This window comes from Symphalangus syndactylus, chromosome 16 (assembly GCF_028878055.3).
Source record: "Symphalangus syndactylus isolate Jambi chromosome 16, NHGRI_mSymSyn1-v2.1_pri, whole genome shotgun sequence".
Classification (NCBI taxonomy): Eukaryota; Metazoa; Chordata; class Mammalia; order Primates; family Hylobatidae; genus Symphalangus; species Symphalangus syndactylus.
This window is the reverse complement of record NC_072438.2, coordinates 17,736,075-17,758,883: the sequence shown is the minus strand read 5'-3', so window position 1 is coordinate 17,758,883 and position 22,809 is coordinate 17,736,075. Positions and strand designations below refer to the sequence as shown.

General features: G+C 45.9%; 1 protein-coding gene across 1 annotated transcript in view; it reads right to left on the bottom strand.

The window, feature by feature from the left end:
• OTOP1 (otopetrin 1) overlaps positions 1–16,102 on the bottom strand; it is a 40,266-nt gene extending 24,164 nt beyond the window's left edge. Inside the window, exons 1-2 of the mRNA XM_055246321.2 lie at positions 15,614–16,102; positions 1,511–1,647 (exon numbers count right to left, since the gene is read on the bottom strand). Of these exons, the coding sequence (XP_055102296.1) occupies positions 1,511–1,647; positions 15,614–16,016 (540 nt within the window). The 5' untranslated portion in view covers positions 16,017–16,102. The remainder of the gene's footprint in view (positions 1–1,510; positions 1,648–15,613) is intronic.
• Between the last annotated feature and the right edge of the window lie 6,707 nt (positions 16,103–22,809).

The window sequence follows — 22,809 nt, the reverse complement described above, 5'->3', positions numbered from 1 at the left end:
TGTCAGGAAGAAAATAATCATTGTGTCTCCGCAGTGACTTTGAGCAAGTCACTTGTCTTCTCTGAGCTCCAACTTCTTCGTTAGAAAAAAATAAGAGCAGAGCCTGCCATTTGCAACAACACGGGCAAATCGGGAGGACATTGTGCTCAGTGAAGTAAGGCAGACACAGAAAGAAAACTACTGCATAATCTCACTTATATGTGGTATCGAGAAAAACGTTTTAATTGAATGCATAAAAACAGATGGTAGAAGCTGGGCATGGTGGCGTGGGCCTGTAGTCCTAGCTACCAGGGAGACTGAGGCAGGAGGATCACTTGAGCTGAATTCAAGGCTGCAGTGATCCGTGATGGCACCACTGCACTCCACCCTGGGCAACAGAGCAAGACCCTGTCTCTAAAATTAAATTAAATTAATAAATAAAAACAAAATAACCTAAAGAGTAGAATGGTGGTTGGAGGGGAAAAATCAGAAGATTTTGGTCAAAGGGTACAAAGTTGCAAATATGTAAGATGAATAATTCTAGAGATGTAATGGACAACGTGAAGACTATAGTTAATAAGATTGTATTGTATACTGGAAATTTGCTAAGAGAATAGATTTTAGGTGCTCTTACCATACCCAAAAAAAGAAAGGTAATTATGTGAGATGACAGATATAAATATGCTTGACTGTAGTAATCACTTCACTATGGATAGGAATATCAAAGAATCATGTTGTATACCTTAAACATATACAAAAAAAAAAAAAAATGAGGCTGACAATTCAATAGTTCAGATCCTGACTCTGATAACATTACCACGGATTTCTGCCAAGGGCGAACACTACCCTGAAGGCCCATCTAACATTCTTTTCAACCATGAGATTTTTCTGACCCTAAGCTATGTATTTAAATTATATTTATCAAATCCTTACTTCTGAGTCACACCAAGTTTACCAGTGCTGTGGGAAAAAAATCCTCATATATTTCTAAAAGATTTTAATCCCCAAACAAGAAAATAAAAGTGTTTCCATGACCCAGAGGAGGCACTGCAATGGCAAAAGGTTTCCATGTAGGAAGAATATTAAATTTTTTAAAAATATAAAACTGATTTTGGCAATGGTTGCATAACTCTACAAACAGACTAAACCATTGAATTGCACAAGATAAATGGATGAATTATATGCCATGTGAATTCTCTCAATAAAGCTGTTACATACCCAGAAAATAAAATTCCCTCAAGCCTTTACGGTAGACTCTGGCTTGGTAGAATTTCCTGACGCTTCATCATTAGAAGTTCTGCCTCATAGGATCCCTGCAAAAATGGCCATGGGGACACAGAGTTTTATTTTGCAATGGAGGCAGCTGAAGAACTAAGTCTCAAAGACAGACTTCAGTTCACCTCAGTTCACTTCAGTTCACAGCTGCTCACACTGGCTCCACTTGCCACATGTCTTGATGTTACAAGTTTCTACACAACCTGGGATACACTTCACAGGAATGAGACAACATAAATAAACATCAGTGGTTTACCTGCAACAAAGTGTGCATTGAATGGGTGACAGGGAAAACTCCTTCAGTGGCTGATAAACATTCTGAAAATCCAATGAAGTATCCAATTTTAAGGCATCCCAGGATGATGGTAATGACTGCAAACAATGTGATGCTACCTAAATGTGGCATGAAGGGGGAAGTGGAAACACACACATTCCATTAATATACATTGATGTCATTTCAAAATAAATTATATTATATATTAAACTCTTATGTATATGGTCAAATGATTTTCCACAAGAGTGCCGAGACTATTCAGTGGGAAAAGGGCAGTCTTTTCAACAAATGTGGTGGGAAAACCGGATGTCCTCATGCAAACGAATGAAGTTGGACCCTCACCTTACACCATATACAAAAATTAACTCAAAACAGATAAAAGACCTAAATATAAAAGTACAAACCTTTTAAAAGAAGACATGGGGGAAAGCTTCATGACATTGGCTTTGGCAATAATTTCTTGGCTATGACATCAAAAATGCAAACAACAAAAATTAAAATAAATAAGCTGAACTACATGAAAATGAAAAATTTTTGCACATCACAGGATGCTACCAACAAAGTGGAAAGACAGCCCACAGAACTGGAGAAAACATTAGCAAATTATATATCTAATAAGTCATTAATATCCACAATATACAGATTTGTTTACATTAAATGCCTCGTATAATGAAATCCTACAGTACTGTCCTTTGGTGGTTGAGTTTGTTTTACTTAGCATAATGTCCTCATGGCTCATCCATACTGTATCGTGTGTCAGAATTTCCTTCCTTTTTAAGCCGAATAATATTTTGTTGTATGTCTATACCTCATTGCATTTATCCATCTATCTGTTGATGGATGCTGGGTCGCTTCCACCTTTTGGATACTGAAAATAATGCTACTATGAGAGAATTTATAGAGAATTCTTATATATTAACAACAACGGGCTGGGCACAGTGGCTTGCACCTGTAATCCCAGCACTTTGGGAGGCCGAGGAGGGTGAATAACTTGAGGTCAGAAGTTGGAGAACAGCCCGGCCAACGTGGTGAAACCCGTCTCTACTAATAATACAAAAATTAGCCTGGTATGGTGGTGCATGCCTATAATCCCAGCTACTTGGGATGCTGAGACAGGAGAATCCCTTGAACCAGGGAGGCAGAGGTTGCAGTGAGCCGAGATCATGCCATCGCACTGCAGCCTGGGCAACAAGAGCGAAACTCTGTCTCCAAAAATCGATCAATCAACAATGACAAAAGCCAATTTAAAAATTGGCAAAGGACTTGAATAAACATATCTCCAAAGAAGACATAAAGATGGCCAGCAAGTACATGAAAAGATGCTCACCATCACTAATTATTAGAGAGATGCAAATCAAAACTACAAAATACCATCACACTATCAGGATGGCTACTATGAAAAAAAAAGAAAATATTAGAAAACAACAAGCATTGGTGAGGATATAGAGAAATAGTGCTCTGTTGGTAGGAAGGTAAAATGGTACAGCTACTATTGAAAACAGTAGGGAGGGCCTTCAAAAAATGCAAAATACTATTATGGCATGATCTGGCATTTTCACTTCTGAGTATATACCCAAAAGAATTGAAAGCAGGGACCCGAGGGGGTATCTGTATTCTCCTGTTCATAGCAGCATTATTTTCAGTATCCAAAAGGTGGAAGCAACCCAGCATCCATCAACAGATGGATGGATAAACACAATGAGGTATAGACATACAACAAAATATTATTTGGCTTAAAAAGGAAGGAAATTCTGACACACGATACAGTATGGATGAGCCATGAGGACATTATGCTAAGTAAAACAAACTCAACCACAAAAGGACAATACTGTAGGATTTCATTATATGAGGTATCAAATGTAAGCAAATTCATAGACAGAAGTAGAATGGTGGTTGCCAGGTGCTAGAGGGAGGGAAGAATGAGGAGTTAGTGTTTAATGAGGACAGAGTTTCAGTTTTGCAAGATGAAAAAGTTCCGGAGGTTGGTTGCACAACAGTGTATATGTACTTAATACCACTGAGCTGTACAATTAACAACTGGTAAGTTGGTAAATTTTATATATATAAATGCATGTTTTACCACAATTAAAAATATATTAATAAAATAAATTCTAGCTCAGGCATGGTGGCTCATGCCTGTAATCCCAGCACTTTGGGAGGCCAAGGTGGGAGGATCACTTGAGGCCAAGAGCCTAAGCAACCCCATCTCTACCCAAAAACAACATAATAGTTATTTCTAAATAAATAAATAAATTCTACTGTTGAGCTGCGAAGGTAAAACTAGAAGGCAGGTGCTGTGTCCTGTTCATCATTGTACCTACCCCATAGCCCAGAGTCTGACAAATGATACACAATCAACAAAGCCTGGTCCAATCAACAGAAGGCTTTTAGAAGCTTTTTCAAAAAGGAGCAATCTAAGAATGTCACTGCTCTACTCAAAAATCTCAGTTCTCTAATCCTAAAATCCTGTTCTCTAAAGAATAAGAGTGCAGCTGGCCGGGTGCAGTGGCTCACACCTGTAATCCCAGAACTTTGGGAGGCTGAGGCGGGTGGATCACCTGAGGTTGGGAGTTCGAGACCAACCTGACCAACATTGAGAAACCCCATTTCTGCTAAAAAATACAAAATTAGCAGGCATGGTGGTGCATGCCTGTAATCCTGCTACACAGGAGGTTGAGGCAGGAGAATCACTTGAACCCAGGAGGTGGAGGCTGCAGTGAGCCAAGATCGCATGATTGCACTCCAGCCAGGGCAACAAGAGTGAAACTCTGTCTCAAAAAATATATATATTAATAAGAAATAAGAGTGCAGAGTGTGCAGGTCATACAGGTATATAGGAATTCTCTGAACTGTCTTTGCAACTTTTCCATAAATCTAAAGCTTTTCTAAAATAGAAAGTTTATTTATTTATTTATTTATTTATTTGAGACAGGGTCTTGTTCTGTCACCCACGCTGGAGTGCAGTGGCACGATCTTGGCTCACTGCAACCTCCACCTCCCAGGTTCAAGTGATTCTTGTACCTCAACCTCAATCTCAAGTACCTGGGATTACAGGCGTGCACCACCATGCCCAGCTAATTTTTTGTATTTTTAGTAGAGATAGGTTTTTGCTATGCTGGCCAGACTGGTCTTAAACTCCTGGCCTCAAGTGGTCTGCCTGCCTCAGCCTCCCAAAGTGCTGGGATTACATGCATGAGTCGCTGAGCCCGGCTGAAAATATATTAAAAAAAAAAAATAGATGGGTAAGGGCTCTATAGCAGTAGCTGAGGAAGGGCCTGTGCTGGGTGTACTGAAGAAAGGAAGCAATCTTTGATAATATAACGAGCATGGTTTTGCCCAAAACATAAAAACAAACTAATAAAAAATTTGCATATAAAAAAGACTGGAAAGGAATATACAAAATACATTAAAAAGACACTTGGTGACAAACGAAGAAATGAGTGAGAAAAATGCAGGGATCATGAGCACCTGATCAAGTCAGAGTTCCTCATCTCTCTCCTGGGCTAGCATTGACCACCATTTACACATTTGCTCCTACCAACGGGAGGAAACTGGATCATGTATGACGTGCATTAAGGCACTGAGCAGAGAGGAGGGCATGAGCCGTAACACTGGGCTATAACGTTACAGCCCCAGCCTGAGAAGCCTCCTCTGAAAAGTAATACAATCGCCTGGCACTTTTCCACTGCTCAAAGCCTTATAGAAACAACTCTAACTCACATTGATTTTTTAATCCTGGAAACACCCCAATGAAATCAGAAACTCTGTAAGAGTGGAGATTCGATCCCAGTGCTTTGAAATGTTTTGACAAATACGTGGTTGGTTTTAATTACAAAAAAACATAGCAAGATGAGGCAAGGCAGCGTAGTTGAGTGGCAAGACTACAGGCCTGAAAGTACAGAGACCTGGACACTCACAGAATACATGAGTCACTTCCTGCTCCCAGCCTCAGGATTCCCATACAAGAAATGAGGATGGTCTACAGCAGTGGTTCTCAAACTGGAGACTGCATCAGAATCACCTGCAGGGCTTGTTAAAACACAAATTCCCGGGCTCCGCCTCCAGAGTTTCTGATTCAGTAGGTCTGGGTGGGGCCCCAAAATTTGCATCTCTAACAAGTTTTCAAGTGGGGCTGCCACTGTTGATCTAGGCCCCACTTTGAAAACTACTGGTCTAGACCATCTCTGTGGTTGACATGTCAAGGGTTCAGTAATAAATACTTTACATATTTTCTTATACTCTTTAAGTCCTCCCTTTCTTCCTGTGTTCATCCATTCATCCATGGATTCATTCACCCAGTTACTTATACAACAAATACCTTGGGGACTCCTACTGTGCATGAGACATTGTGCCAAGGGCTCAAAGACAGACATACGACATTGCTGTAGAAACAAAAATATACAAGTATAATATTGCATAAATTGGGGTGTGCACAAAATATCAGAGAGATGAGCTGGCAACAGACTTTCTCTGTGCAGCCTGGGAAACCAGAAGACAGTGGAGGAATGTGCCACAAGGAAAGGACTGCTCCTCAAAAACCTTATTCCGAGCTAAGATGTCGCCCATGTGTCAGGGCAAAAGGCAGAATGATGTTTGAAGTATACAAAATGTAACTTTTTCAACAACTATTTATTGAACAGCAACCATGGGCCAGGCGTTGTCCCAGGCGCTGAAGATATAAAGGTCAATAAAATAGAGTATCTGCCCTTGAGGAGTTTCACATCTAGTGGGGAAGGCAAAAAATAAACCAGTAAATAGTAAACATATAAAGAATGTCAGGAAGTGCTAAGTGCATGAAGAAAAGTAAAGCAGAAAAGGGGACTGAGGTTGAAGGTACATGGGCAGGAAAGGAGGTGATTGTTGAACAGAGAACAGAGGGTGAGAGAAAACTGTCATCCACATAACTTGTCTGACAAAGGACTTTAACCAAGCAGCTTGTGAACTGGAAGAGAGTCCCCAAAAGAGGGGAAGATGAGGAGAAGAGCAAATTATAGTGACCAATCAACTTTGTGGAAGGCTAGAGGAGGGTGGAGGTAAAATGGATGGAGAGACAGATGGAGATAGATAATTAGATTAATAAGAGAGAAAAGAAGAACTTAAATTCAAATGGATAAACTGCCTGAGATGTGTAATTTACATGCCCTATAAAGACTTGTCATACAGAATAGACATTTTGAGGTGAAATTCTAACAACTATCTCTACAAAACCCATAAGTTCGGCCAAGCACAGTGGCTCACACCTGTAATCCCAGCGCTTTGGGAGGCTGAGGGCAGATGGATCACCTTAGGTCAGGAGTTTGAGATGAGCCTGGCCAACATGCTGAAACCCCGTCTTTACTAAAAATACAAAAATTAGTCTGGCGTGGTGGCAAGCATCTGTAGTCCCAGCTACTTGGGAGGCTGGGGCAGGAGAATGGTGTGAACCCAGGAGGCAGAGAGGTTGCAGTCAACCGAGATTGAGCCATTGCACTCCAGCATGGGCGACAGAGCGAGACTCCATCTCAAAAAAAAACAACCACAACAACAACAACAAAACCTAAGTTGGAAGAGGACTGGATAGGGAACAAAGAAAAACCTTTGAAGGCCCTCATGGTAAATAAATGGAAAAGGAGAGGGAAGAAGGGAAAGGAATAGGGAGGCAAACGTATCCTAAAGGTCTCATCCCATTAGGTAGAGAGGAAGTGGGAGCAGCCAACATCTTGGAGTGGGACACAGTGTGGCTTGCTGAGGGAAATGTTCAATATTTTGTTTTCAAATAAGAATGAAGTAATAGGCAGCCGGGCGCGGTGTCTCACACCTATAATCCCAGCACTTTGGGAGGCCAAGATGGGCAGAACATTTGAGGTCAGGAGTTCGAGACCAGCCGGGCCAAAATGGTGAAACTCCGTCTCTACCAAAAACACAAAAAATTAGCCCAGTGTGGTGATGGGCACCTGTAGTCCCAGCTGCTTAGGAGGCTGAGGCAGGAGAATCTCTTGAACCTGGGAGGCGGAGGTTGCAATGAGCCGAGATCGTGCCACTGCACTCCATCCTGGGTGACAAAATGAGACTCCAGCTCAAAAAAAAAGAATGAAGTAGTATGCATCAGATTATGGGAGTGAGGGAAGAAAAAAATGGCCATGAATGGAATAAAAAATCACAATAAATTTTTCAAATGCTCAAAAAAGACAAACGTGGAAGAGGAAAAGGAAGAAATAGGAATGTAAAATATATCATCATAAACATCGAAAAGAAAAATGGAAACAAAAAAGTCAACTATATAAATTATTACTATAAATTAGAATGATCTAAATCCTCCCACTAAGTAGTAAGCAAGAATAGGAAGATTGAATTAAAAACAAAACCTAGTTACATGATCTTTACACAAATTGCACCTTTAACAAAGTAATAAAGGTTTAAAATAAAGTAGTGGACAAAGAGGAATCAGGCAATGCAAACAAAAAGAAAGTTGGAACGGCAACATTAATATGAGACCATACAGGATTCAAAGTTAATGTAATAAGTAGGATAAAGAATCCTTCCTCTTTTATCACTACATATGATAAAAGACAGACTGCCTGGCATGGTGGCTCACGCCTGTAATCCCAGCACTTTGGGAGGCCGAGGTGGGCAGATCATGAGGTCAGGAGATCGAGACCATCCTGGCTAACACGGTGAAACCCTGTCTCTACTAAAAATACAAAAAATTAGCCAGGCGTGGTGGTGGGTGCCTGTAGTCCCAGCTACTCGGGAGGCTGAAGCAGGAGAATGGCGTGAATCCAGGAGGCAGAGCTTGCAGTGAGCCAAGATCGCACCACTGGACTCCAGCCTGGGCGACAGAGCGAGACTCTGTCTCAAAAAAAAAAAAAAAAAAAAGACAGACTGTATGAGGAAGCTATAACAGCCACACGTGTGCCCAAATAAAACAGGTTTTCCTTTATATATACACATATATATATATAAATATATATACATGCATATATATATACACATACAGATGTATAAGTATATATACACACGTATATAAGTATATATATACACGTATATATGTGCATATAAGTATATATATACACGTATATATGTACATATAAGTATATATATACACGTATATCTGTATATACGTGTATATACGTATATACGTGTATATACGTATATACGTGTATATATCTGTATATACGTGTATATATCTGTATATACGTGTATATATCTGTATATACGTGTATATACGTATATACGTGTATATATCTGTATATACGTGTATATATCTGTATATACGTGTATATACGTATATACGTGTATATACGTATATACGTGTATATATCTGTATATACGTGTATATACGTATATACGTGTATATATCTGTATATACGTGTATATATGTATATATATTTATACATATATAAATACATATGTTTATACATATATATAAATATATATGTTTATACATATATATAAATATATGTGTGTGTATATATTTATACATATCTATTTGTATATACACATATATAAATATATATGTATAAATATATATACATATATGTATATATACACATATATAAATATATATGTATAAATATATACATATATGTGTATATATACACATGTATAAATATATATACACATATATGTATAAATATATATACACATATGTATAAATATATATACATATATATGTATAAATATATATATATTTTTTTTTTAATGGAGTTTTGCTCTTGCCAGCCAGACTGTAGTGCAATGGCACAAGCTCTGCTCACTGCGACCTCCGCCTTCCAGATTCAAGGGATTCTCCTGCCTCAGCCTCCCTGCTTTATATATTTAACTGTTGGTAATAAAAAAACAGAATGGAAAATTTCAGAACTAGATAGATCAAGTAGACAAAATATAAGACATAGAAGAATTGAATCATATAATCAATGAACTTGCTTTTTTATGTATATAAAATCTTGCATACCTCAAAACAGAGTATACAATGTTGGATGTCCATGGAATATTGACAAAAATTATGCTCTAAAAGACTTTAGAACATAGAGTGGCAGAGGCCAGCTGCCCATTTCCTACCACTTATTAGTTGATGACCTTGGGCAATTACTTAACTTACCTTTGCCTCAGTTTCCCCATCTCTAAGATGTAATGACAGTAATAACACCTATCTCATAGGGGTGCTGAGGAGATTAAGTGAGTCATTACATGGAAGTCACCTAGAACAGTGTTCCTTACCTAGAAAGTTCTATAAGTGGGATGTTATTATCATCACTCAATCGCCAAGAAAATGTTGATGCATTAGAACCAATTAGAAAGTTTACCAGCTACAATACTTGAGAATAATCCAAAGACTACCTAGGATACACATTTAGTGATGGCAGAGGGAACCCCCTTCTCTTTGTTAGGCACCCAAGTCCCTCCTAGGAGTCTAGAATCTTGAAACCCCATCTTACAGGCGGAAAGTCCCACAGAGTTAGTCTACATTCTATCCCATGCAAGAATGCTTTCCAATGCATCATGACCAGCAGCCATCTGATCTCTACTTGGACAAGCCCAGGGCTGGGAGGCTCAACAACTCTCAAAGCGCACCCTTCCATCACCAGCTGGTATTTTTTTATTTTATTTTATTTTATTTGTTTTATTTTATTTTATTTTATTTTATTGAGATGGAGTCTCACTCTGTTGTCCAGGCTGGAGTGCGGTGGCATGATCTTGGCTCACTGCAAACTCTGCCTCCTGGGTTCAAGCAATTCTCCCGCCGCAGCCTCCCGAGTAGCTGGGATTACAGGCACCCCACATAGCGAGACCCCTGTCTCTACAAAAATCAATTTTAAAAAAAGGAGCCAGGCATGGTAGCACACACCTGCAGTCTCAGCTATTCGGGAGGCTAGGTGGGAGGAGCACTTGAGCCCCAGAGTTCGAGGCTGTAGTGAGCTATAATCACACCACTTCATTCCAGCCTGGGAGACATAGGGAGATCCTGTACTTATTAAAATATAAAAATAAAATAAAGAAAGAAAGAAGACTGTGCAGGTGTTGCCTCCTCCCTGGACCTCTCAGCCTTCCTGCAGACCTGGGCTCCTCCCAGGCCCCTGGTTGTAGCCCTGCTCAAGGGTGCTGTGCTTCTTACTCTGTCCCCACCCCCAAGCTCCTAGAAGTTCAGGGCTAAGTCTCACAGGTCATGCTCCCCAGCTTCCCAGTCAAGGCTCATTAGCTGTTTGTTTATTGCTGTTTTCTACCTGAACATCAGCTCCACCTGAACAGAGCCTTTCATAGCTGAAACCCCAGCACCTAGAACAGAGACCAGCAAATGATTCATAACTTGCTGTGTCCCACCACGCCTAGCTTTTTGTATTTTTAGTAGAGGCAGGGTTTCACCATTTTAGCCAGGCTGGTCTCAAACTCCTGACCTCAGGTGATCTGCCCACCTCAGCCTCCCAAAGTGCTGGGATTAGAGGTGTGAGCCACCACGCATGGCGTGGTGCTTACTTTAGAATGCTTTTCTTTATATTGAAGTGCAGTTGACTTCCCAGAACCATCATCCTCTTCCCTGGAGCTCTTATCATCATTCACTTATTTATCCACCCATCTAGTCATCCATCCATCTGTCCAATCATTCAATCATTCAGTTATTCAGTAGATACGAATTGGCATTTACTACATGTTAGGCACTGTGCCAGGAGCTCGGGATACAATGGTAAGCACATTCAGACAGGGTCTCTGCCTTTAGGGGCTCAGTCTGGCTACCCCAACAGTCACTGAATAATACAATCTCCTGCTTGATTAGTGCTAGAAAGCAAATGAAGAGTGCTATGACACCATACAACCTGCGGGCTGCCCCTGGTCTGAAACTCTCAGGAGAGGCTTCCCAGAGGAAATGACTCTTACTTGCTGAAAGACAGAGGATGGCCTGGAGCTGACAGGTGCAAGGCAGCAGCACTTTCTACCCTGTGACCTCTGCATCCTTCTCTCTTCTGGACTGACCCTCCTTTTGCTCCTCCTGCCACCACTCCTTCCAGGGGCCTGTGAAATGCTCAAGGAGGATGAGACCCTCCACACACAGTCTGATTTCCTTTCCAGTGAAAGCCAAGCCTGCATCTGATTTTTTGGCAGCCACATTCGCTTGTTTGTTTTGAAATCGTGACACTATCTCTGTATTTTCCATTGGACCAGAAATATCATCTAAGAAAACAAATACGTGAGAAAATGCATGCAGTTAAGCAAGAGCCTCATAGTGGCCCCAGAGTGGGTCTTGAGGATCACTGCTCTTTTTCCTGAGAGACTTGCCCTCTGCCTTTTGATCTAAGATTGTCACCAACACCAGGGCAGAGCTGAGTTCCTGGGTCAAACCTGTCTTTTCAGCTAGAATTCCAGAGGAAACCCCACTCCCTATTGGGGCTGAAGGTGCTTCCTTTTGGCATCAGGGCCTCCCGACACTAATAATTAGTTTCTTGCTTCTTTGAGGAACCCACAGGAATGGCCAGGGCTTTGGAAACTGCTTCTCTCAACATCCCCCAGCTTCTCCCAGAGAGGCGACTGGGTTCTTATCTTACTGATGAGGAAAGCAGAACTCAGAAAGGTGAAGGTGATAGAGCCGAGACCTCAAGCCAAGCCTTCCAGAGCCAACACCATTTCTATGATACACACGCCTCACTTGAATTACATTATTATGGGGTAACTCACTGAATGTCTAAACAGCTACCACCTACTGAACACCTATCACGTGCTCTCTCTACCTTGCCCATTTATTCCCTCTCTACTTAGTGTCCCAAAGACACCTCAAACGTAGCATGTCCATAAGAGAAATGTAACATGTCATTGGTTTTGTGTCCCACCCTGCTCTTCCCTTTGGCTTCCCAACCTTGGGAAATGGTGTAATCATTCACCCATAGACTCAGGCGCCAATGCTCGGAGTCAACCTGAAAGGAGGCAGAGAGAGAGGAAGAACAAAAAACACGGATGGATGGATGGATGGATGGATGGATGGATGATGAATAAGTGTGGATGGGTGGATGGATGGATGGATGGTGGATGAATAAGTGAATGATGATAGAAGCTCCAGGGAAGAGGATGATGGTTCTGGAAAGTTAACTGCACTTCAATATAAAGAAGAGCATTCCTTGGATAAGCACAGACTGAGTAGAAAAAAGAAGAAGACAAGGAAGAAGAAGAAGAAGAAGAGGAAGAAGGAGGAGGAGGAGGAGGAGGAGGAGGGGAGAAGGAGAGGAGGAGGAGACGGAGAAGGAGGAACATTCTAAATGCACCAGGCCGGGCATGGTGGCTCACGCCTGTAATCCCAGCACTTTGGGAGGCAAAGGCAGGCAGATAACCTGAGCTCAGGAGTTTGAGACCAACTGGGCCAACATGGTGAAACACTGTCTCTACTAAAAAATACAAAAATTAGCCGGGTGTGGTGGCATGTGCACCTGTAGTCCCAGCTACTCAGGAGGCTGAGGCAGGAGAATCACTTGAACCCAGGAAGTGGAGGTTGCAGTGACCCATGATCTAGCCACTGCACTCCAGCCTTGACAACAGAGTGAGATTCCATCTCAAAAAAAAACAAAAACAAAAACAGCAGGGGAGAGAAGAAGAGAGGAAGGAAGAGAAAGAGAGGAGAGAGGGAAGAGGGATAGTGGAGAGAAGGCTAGAGGAAGGAAGAGAGGAATGAAGGATGAAGGAGGAGAAGAGAGAAAGAAAATGAGGAAAAAAATAAGGAGAGGGAAGCCGGGCATGATGGCTCACACCTGTAATCCCATAACTTTGGGAGGCTGAGGCAGGCAGATCACGACGTCAGGAGTTCGAGACCAGCCTGGCCAACACGATGAAACCCCGTCTCTATTAAAAATACAAAAAATAGCTGGGCATGATTGCAGGCACCTATCATCCCAGCTACTTGGGAGGCTGAGGCAGGAGAATCGTTTGAACCCGGGAGGCGGAGGTTGCAGTGAGCTGAGATCGCACCATTGCACTCCAGCCTGGGCGACAGGGCAAGACTCCATCTCAAAAAAAAAAAAAAAAAAAAAAGGAAGGAAAGGGAGAGAGGAGGGAAGGGGAGGGAATAGGGAGGGAGGGAGGAGGAAGAAAGGAAAGGAGAAGGAAGGAAGGAAGAAGGGAGAAAAAAGGAAGGAGGAGAAAAAGGAGTGAAGAAGTGAGGAACAAAAAACGGGGCTTTGACTGTAGGAAAACACAGATAAAGGCTCATGTGTATAATACTTTTTAGCCTGCGTAAGTCAATATCCTAAAATAACACTTTATGCCTTGTTTCAAATAGCACCAGATTCACTGTCATTCACAGAGTCACAAAACCATTAACTTCCCTAAAACAACCATTTTCAGAACAGGAATTTGGGCCACTCTGCAATGGTGTCAAATTTCCCCAAAAGCAAGATGATCTAGTTCCAGTCCCTGAGCCTAAGAAGTCTAAAATCTCTTCTGGATGATAAGGCTAATATCCAACAGTCATAATACAAGGCAGAAACGAACAAGGACCAAAAGAGCTTTACAGAAGGAGGGCCATGGTGGCCCATGGAAGTGAGGAGTAATTCCTGCCAGGCATTTGTAAAGAAGGTGGCATCTGGCGAGGACCTTTGAAAGAAATGTGGAAAGGAGGCCTAGTGTGTGCTGGGCAGCCACCTCATCAGTCACTGGATCCTATCCAGTGTGGGATCTCCATTCTACAGATGCTGAAACTAGGGTTCAGTGTAAGGAAGGCAATCAAGTAACTTGCCCGAGGTCATGCATGCAAGGAACACGGAAGCCTCACTCTAACGGAGATTTAAATTCAGGTCTAATATGGGAATCAAGTGGCAATGTGTGATGTGTCTGGACCACGTGGTGTGAAATGTACTTGGCCTCTCCTGGGAAGGTTACTCAGACAGAAGCTTTCTTCACAAGCATGTTCCCACGGCCTCCTGTCTTTCACCTGCATCATGTCTGTCTCCCATTCAAGACTGGCAGCCCCAGCAAGGCACCAAAATCCCAGCATTTTGGGAGGCCAAGGCAGGAGGATCCCTTGAGGCCAGGAGTTTGAGAACAGGAGACAACACAATGAGGCTCTATCTGTACAAAATATAACAAAACTTAGCCGGGCAAGGCCATGTGTGCCTATAGTTCCAGCTTTTCAGGAGGCTGAAGTGGGAGGATTGCTTGAGCCCAGGTGGAAGAGGCTGTGGTGAGCTGTGACTGTGCCACTGCACTCCAGCCTGAGAGATAGAGCAACACTGTCTCAAAAAAAAAAAAAAAAAAAAAAAATGTGGCAGCCCCTTGAGGAAGGAAAAGCTCCTATCTTGACAATTTCAGCCGATGCCTGTGAGTACCAGCAGGAGCCTCTATCCTTCTCTGCCCCGCCCTGCATCCACGCATTCATTACTTCATTCATCCCCCCTCATTTTCTCAACACCCACTTCGTGCCAGGCCCTGAGGTGGCTCTAGGACCGAGAGACAGGGATCACAGAGCTCCCCAGTGGAGTGGAGGGTACAGACATGTCGACAAGAACACTGGAGCCCAGTGCGGGCTGGGGGCGTGCGGTCAGACCTGCAAAGCGGGGAGGAGAAGGGGGTTGGAGAAGCTTCGCGGGGAGAATGGGGTGAGGCCTGAGCCCTGTCTCGGAAAGCAGAGGGGCAGGTGGGAGAGTGGAAAAGACATTCCTGGAGGAGGGAACCAAAGGTGCCGAAGAGATCCTGCGACAGCAGAGAAAGTCCGCGAGAATGACCCCAGCACAGGATGAGAACAAAGGCGGGGATCAAAGGAAACGGGCCCTCGGGGGGCGGGTGCTAGAAAGCTCTGAGTGTCAGGAGAGGGAGCTGTGGCCTCCATCATGGGGTCCGTAGGGCCACTGCATGGCTTTAAGCCAGGGAAGGACAGGAGAGGTTTCTGTAACTGTGGCTGTAATGATGGAAGCGTCTGGAGGCGGAGAGGAGGCTCCTGCGGCGACCCAGGCTTCAGAGAGAGAGAGAGGAAAGAAGGGAGGGCAGACAGGAAAGCTAGGAAAGATGCACAGAGAGACCAAGGCAGAAAAGGCTGAAGGGAAGACGGCAGCGGTAGGAAGGGCGCAGAGTAGCCTCAGGATGCAGCCAGCGGGCGAAGAGGCGGAGACCCGCTCGCCCGGCGCCTGGACTCACCGCGCAGCCAGCCGGCGCCGGCGTGCGTGTCCTTGAGGCGGAAGAGGCGGCGGTGCGCGGAGCTGCGGCCCACGTACCACAGCATCCACAGCAGCTGCAGCAGCATGAGCGCCGTCAGGAAGCACAGCAGGTCGCTCTTGCTCACGCCCGCGGCATGCACGGCCCAGGCCAGCAGCAGCAGCAGCCCCGCCACGAACACGATCAGCCCATACTGGCTGCTCAGCATCTCGGCCAGCTTCTGTGGAACGCTGGGGCGCACACCGCCCCGCCGGGGTGCCGGGGACTCCGGGGACCTCGGGGCCGAGGGCGAGGGAGGCGGGCAGGCCGCGAGCCCCGACGACCCCGCGACTGAGGCGCTCGCAGCTGCCCGGGGCGAGCCGGGCAACCCCAGGCCCTCGAGCATCTTCGAGACACCCGCGCCAAGTCTGGCCCCGGGGGTGGCTGCCGTCGGGCCCCGCCTGCGCTCCTGGCTCCTGTCCTTGACCCGACGCCTCTGCCAACCAGCACCCCCCTTTTCAACTCCCCTCCGATTCCTACCCCACGCCCCTGACAACCTGCCCCCTCTCCTGTCACCTCCCGACGCCCGCCCTCCCCTCTTCTGCCCCTTCGTCCTCCGTCAAGGTACCACCCTGTCCACTTACCCAGCGCCCCACCCCGCTGACCCGGGATTCTACGAGCTCCCTTGCCCACTGCCCCTCACTGGGCAACGCCCGGGGCAGCCATCTGCCCCCTCCGGGACCCACGCGGACAGCTCCCCGCTCCTGATCCCTGGGACACTGGCCAGCCTTGCTGCGACCCTAGCGCGTCCTCCCACACCTCCGCCCGCGCGCCCGGCCCCCGCCCGCCGTCTGCAGCCCTCACCCCTGCGCCGACGCCCGCCCACCCAGCCCCTGTCCGGGCGCCCCGGAAACGCCGGGTGACGAGAGATGCCTCCCGGGGTCCCGGGGTTGCGGGACTGGGGAGAGGGGGTCTCCCGGAGCCAGCCCGAGGTGGGGTGTGCGCGGGGGGCGTGGCTGCTGCCAAGTGGGGCGCACGGGGCTCCACAGGGGCGTGCGATGCTCCGGGCCTTCCCCGAGGGTCTCCGTTGGGGAACCCAGAGGTCCAAGTGATCCTGCCTGGGTCCGTGTCCGAGCGTCCCACGGTCTGTCCTTGTCCCTGCGTATTTCTGTATTGTCTTCTCTGTGCCGGTCACTCTGTGTCTGGCCGTCTGTTTTCGGGTGTGTCTGGTTAGGGGTGGAGGAGCGCCCGTCACTGGCTCTCTGAATTGAGGGAGGGGCCGCCTTCTGTGGGTTTTTCTGTTTGTCCGTCTGGTGTGCCTGTGTGTCGGCTGCGAGATACCCAGGCGCAGAATAAGACCTGAGACACTTTCTAAGAAAAGAGACCATCCTGCACCCTCCCCCAAAGGAGAGGCAGCCGTTCTGGACCCAGAGGAGCTGGAATGAGGGAGGCCCCGGGGTCTGCCCTGGGGCTACCGGCGCCCAAGCGTCTCCACCAGCCCCTTCCAAAGCCCCGGTGCCCGCCTGGCACCCGTCTGCTCCCGGAAGGGGACTGCGTCTGCCAGGGCGTCCCGCTCGGGTGCCCTTAAGTGGAGGTCTGGGAAGTTTCTGCAGAAGAGCGTTCTACGGGTCGGGCGTGGCTGACAGGAGGCGCTGGACCCCAGCCCCCCAGCCGCAGGTTGGAGAGGGGAGTTGGGAGTGAGCCTGGGGCGAGCCCCCATCCCACCATGCAGCAGCCAGGGCTGGGCCCCGGAAGACACTCTCTCCCTCTTGGTTTAAGGCTCTTGCCGTCTTGAAATTCTTAATTTTTGAACAAGAGGGCCCACGTTTTTGTTTTGCGCTAAGTGCAGCAAATTGCAATAGCAGGTCCTGACTAGTAAAGGAAGGGTGGGGAGTCCTGGGCCGGCAGGAAGTCAACCTGGGGGACCTTGCCTTGCCGCCATCATTCTTCCAATTCATGCATTCATTCATTTGATCAACACGTATGTATGTGTTGACCTATGAATCATTTGCTGGTCTCTGTTCTAGGCGCTGGGGTTTCAGCTATGAAAGGCTCTGTTCAGGTGGAGCTGATGTTCAGGTAGAGAAACAGCAATAAACAAACAGCTAATGAGCCCTGACTGGGAAGCTGGGGAGCATGACCTGTAAGACTTAGCCCTCAACTTCTAAGAGCTTGGGAGTGGAGACAGAGTAAGCAGCACAGCACCATTGAGCAGGGCTACAACCAGGGGCCTGGGAGGAGCCCAGGTCTGCAGGAAGGCTGAGAGGTCCAGGGAGGAGGCAACACCTGCACAGTCTTCTTTCTTTCTTTATTTTATTTTTATCTTTTAATAAGGACAGGGTCTCCCTATGTCTCCCAGGCTGGAATGAAGTGGTGTGATTATAGCTCACTACAGCCTCGAAATCTGGGGCTCAAGTGCTCCTCCCACCTCAGCCTCCCGAATAGCTAGGACTGCAGGTGTGTGCTACCATACCTGGCTCATTTTTTTTAGATTGTTTTTTTGTAGAGACAGGGGTCTCGCTATGTTGCTCAGGTTGATCTCAAACTCCTGGGCTAAAGCCATCCTCCTACCTCAGCCTCCCAAAGCACTGGGATTACAGGCTCGAGCTACCACATTCAGCCTCCTGCACATTCTTTAGGCTTAGGAGTGGATGGCCAGGCGGAAGGGAGCAGGGGTTCTGGAAAGGCAGTCCAGAGAGAGGATCCAGCAAACCTACTAGGGACCCTCCACCTTCTCCCCTCCTCTTCCTACCAACAGCCAGAGCAACCTGGGAGCCTGAGCTGAAGATGGAAGAGCCTGTCTGCATGTCTCCCCAGTGACTGGTGAGGCAGCTTTTCCTCCCAAAGCTGGACCTTACATGAGTGAGAAATAAACTTCCATTGTGCTAAGCCACCAAAGTCTGAAATGTTACAGCAGCTAGCAGTACCTTAACCCGTTGAGTACAAAGATAAATAACACTCAGTCACCATCTGAAAATCAAGTGGAATGCCTGTCTCTGGGCTACTTGCACTTTTTTTTTTTTGAGATGGAGTCTCACTCTGTTACCCAGGCTAGAGTGCAGTGGCACAATCATCTCAGCTCACTGCAACCTTTGCCTCCTGAGTTCAAGCAATTCTCCTGCCTCAGCCTCCCGAGTAGCTGGGCTTATAGGCGCCTGCCACCATGCCCGGCTAATTTCTGTATTTTTGGTAGAGATGGGGTTTCACCATGCTGGCTAGGCTGGTCTCAACTCCTGACCTCGTGATCCACCCCTTGGCCTCCCAAAGTGCTGGGATTACAGGCATGAGCCACCACACCTGGCCTGCATTTTTTTTAAGAAGCAATGAAATGAAAGTTTCTGGAGGCTAAAGTCAGCCCCCTTTATTGTAATCTCAAGACAATGTTAAAACTCACTGAGAGCCTGTAATCCCAGCACTTTGGGAGGTCGAGGCAGATCACTTGAGGTCAGGAGTTCGAGACTAGCCTGGCCAACATGGTGAAACCCCGTCTCTACTAAAAATACAACAATTAGCCAGCGCGGTGGTGCGCACCTGTAATCCCAGCTACTTGGGAGGCTGAGGCAGGAGAATCTCTTGAACCCAGGAGGCAGAGGTTGCAGTGAGCCAAGATTGTGCCACCGGACTCCAGCCTGGATGACAGAGTGAGACTCCATCTTAATAAATAAATAAATAAAATAAAACTGAGAGATTTACCCACACTGTGTTCTGCCTTCCACTGGTGAGATTTTTTTCAAAAGTCTGTGCCACACGGGGCCCCCAATTTCTTACAACTGACCCCTGCTCCGTGATGGGCAGATACTAGGGGTCAGAGATGATGCTCTGGTGGCGCCCAGGCCTGCTGTTTTCACCACATTTGGCGCATCTTACCCCTGCCCACACTGTGTCCTGAGAACTGTGTAGCATGGCTCAATCAGTGTAAAGGCTGGAAACGTCCTGACCAGGCAGCTGCCTCCCAGTGATGATTCAGTACCACGCAGATGGACAGGGAGGCATGCTGCCCTCGGACACGGGCCGCCTTCCTTTTTTTCTTTTTTTTTTTTTTAATACTTTAAGTTCTAGGGTACATGTGCACAACGTGCAGGTTTGTTACATATGTATACATGTGCCATGTTGGTGTGCTGCACCCATTAACTCGTCATCTACATTAGGTATTTCTCTTTTTTTTTATTTTTTTATTTTTTATTTTTTTTGAGACCGAGTCTCGCTCTGTCGCCCAGGCTGGAGTGCAGTGGCGCAATCTCGGCTCACTGCAAGTTCCACCTCCCGAGTTCACGCCATTCTCCTGCCTCAGCCTCTCCGAGTAGCTGGGACTACAGGCGCCCGCCACCACGCCTGGCTAATTTTTTGTATTTTTAGTAGAGACGGGGTTTCACCGTGGTCTCGATCTCCTGACCTCGTGATCCACCCGCCTCGGCCTCCCAAAGTGCTGGGATTACAAGCGTGAGCCACCGCGCCCGGCCAGGTATTTCTCTTAATGCTATCCCTCCCCCCTCCCCTCACCCCATGAGAGGCCCCAGTGTGTGATGTTCCCCACCCTGTGTCCATGTGTTCTCACTGTTCAATTCCCACCTATGAGTGAGAACATGCGGTGTTTGGTTTTCTATCCTTGCGATAGTTTGCTCAGAATGATGGTTTCCAGTTTCATCCATGTCCCTGCAAAGGACATGAACTCATCCTTTTTATGGCTGCATAGTATTCCATGGTGTATATGTGCCATATTTTCTTAATGCAGTCTATCATTGATGGACATTTGGGTTGGTTCCAAGTCTTTGCTATTGTGAATAGTGCCGCCATAATCATACATGTGTATGTGTCTTTATAGTAGAAGGATTTATAGTCCTTTGGGTATATACTCAGTAATGGGATCGCTGGGTCAAATGGTCTTTCTAGTTCTAGATCCTTGAGGAATCGCCACACGGTCTTCCACAATGGTTGAACTAGTTTACACTCCCACCAACAGTGTAAAAGCGTTCCTATTTCTCCACATCCTCTCCAGCACCTGTTGTTTCCTTTTTAATGATCACATGAGCTCCCTTCCTCCAGTGAAGATGACGGGATTTCACAAGGCCAGAGGCCCACTGGCACACTCAACTGCCGGAGATAATAGAAGGTCCCAAGGGGCAATTAGCACATTTTACCCCCAGTCACCTTTGGTGGTAGCTATGTGATCCCAGTATTTTTAAGAACAAAAGAGTTAGTGTATTCATTTCTTTTTTTTTCTTTTTTTTTTTTTGAGACAGAGTCTTACTCTATCACCCAGGCTGGAGTGCAGTGGCGTGATCTTGGCTCACTGCAACCTCTGCCTCCTGGGTTCCAGTGATTCTCCTGACTCAGTCTCCCGAGTAGCTGGGATTACAGACACACACCACCATGCCTGGCTAATTTTTTATATTGTTAATAGAGATGGGGTTTCACCATGCTGGCCAGGCTGGTCTCGAACTCCTGACCTCGTGATCCACCCACCTCGGCCTCCCAAAGTGCTGGGATTACAGGCATGAGCCACCACGCACAGCCAAGTGGATGGGTGTAACAAAGTGCCACTAACTGGGTGGCTTCAAAACAATGAAAATTTATTCTCTCACAGTTTGGGAGGCCAGAAGTCCAAAATCTAGATGTCAGAAGAGCCAAGTTCCCTCTGAAGGCTCCAACGGGGGATCCTCGCCAGCCTCTTCCAGTTTCTGCTGGTTGCTGGCAACCCTTAGCATTCCTTGGCTTGTGGCTGTATCACTCCAATCTTTGCCTCTGTTGTCACTTGACCATCTTTCCTTTGTATCTGTGTCTCTTTTCCTCTTCTTATAAAGATATCAGTCATAATGGGTTAAGGGCCCAGCCTACTCCAGTATGACTTCATTGTAATTTACATCTTAATTAAATCTACAAAGACTCCATTTCCAAATAGGGCCACAATGAGAGGTACCAGGGGTTAAGATTTCAACAGATCTGGTGAGCAAAAATTAAATCTATAACACACAAATGATAGTCAAGATATGGAATTAACCTATGCATCCACCAATGGATGAATGGACAAAGAAAATGTGTGTATGTATACGCATTGTATACATACACAACAGAATACTATTCAGCCTTAAAAAGAAGGAAATGGCCAGGCACAATGGCTCATGCTTGTAAACCCAACACTTTGGGAGGCCATGGTGGGTGGACCACTTGGGCCCAGGAGTTCAAGACCAGCTGGGCAACATGGCAAAACCTCAACTCTACAAAAAAAAAAAAAACAGCTGAGCGCAGTGGCTCACGCCTGTAATCCCAGCACTTTGGGAGGCTGAGGCGGGTGGATCACCTGAGGTCGGGAATTTGAGACCAGCCTGACCAACATGGAGAAACCCGGTCTCTACTAAAAATGCCTGTAATCCCAACTACTCAGGAGACTGAGGCAGGATAATCACTTGAACCCAGGAGGCAGAGTTTGCGGGTGAGCCAAGATCATGCCATTGCACTCCAGGCTGGCCAAAAAGAGTGAAACTCTGTCTCAAAAAAAAAAAAAAAAAATTAGCCACACCCAGTGGTGTGCACCTGTAGTCCTAGCTACTTGGGAGGCTGAGGTAGGAGGATCATTTGAGCCTGGGAGGTCCAGGTTTCAGTGAGCTGAGATTGTGCCACTGCACTCCAGCCTCGGTGACAGAGCCAGACCCTGTCTCAAAAAAGAAAAAAAAAAAGGAAATCCTGACATTTGCAACAATATGAACCTGGAAGATACTATGTTAAGTGACATAAGCCAAGCACAGAAAGACAAATGCCACATGATCTCATTTATACGTAGATCTAAAAAAGCTGAGGTCATATAGGTAGAGAGCAGAATAGTGGCTACCAGGGGCTGGGCAGCAGGCGGAATTGGGGGGTTGGGAGATGTTGGTCAAAGGGTACAAAATTTCAGTTAAGAAGAGTAAGTTCAAGAGATCTATTGTACAGCATAGTAACTATAGTTAATAACAATTTATAGCATTTTAAAAATTGTGGAGAGTAGATTTTAAGAAATCTCACCACAAAAAATAAGTATGCAAAGTAATGCATATATTAATGAACTCAGTCTAGCCATTCCACATGTACCCTTGGACTTCAAAACGTGGAAAAAATGAATTGAAAATATAAACTTTATGTCTCAACATAAGCTCCACCAAGTTCAAGACACTTCTATAAGTCATGCTACAGCCATTTAGCCCATCCCTACGGAATTGAAGGTC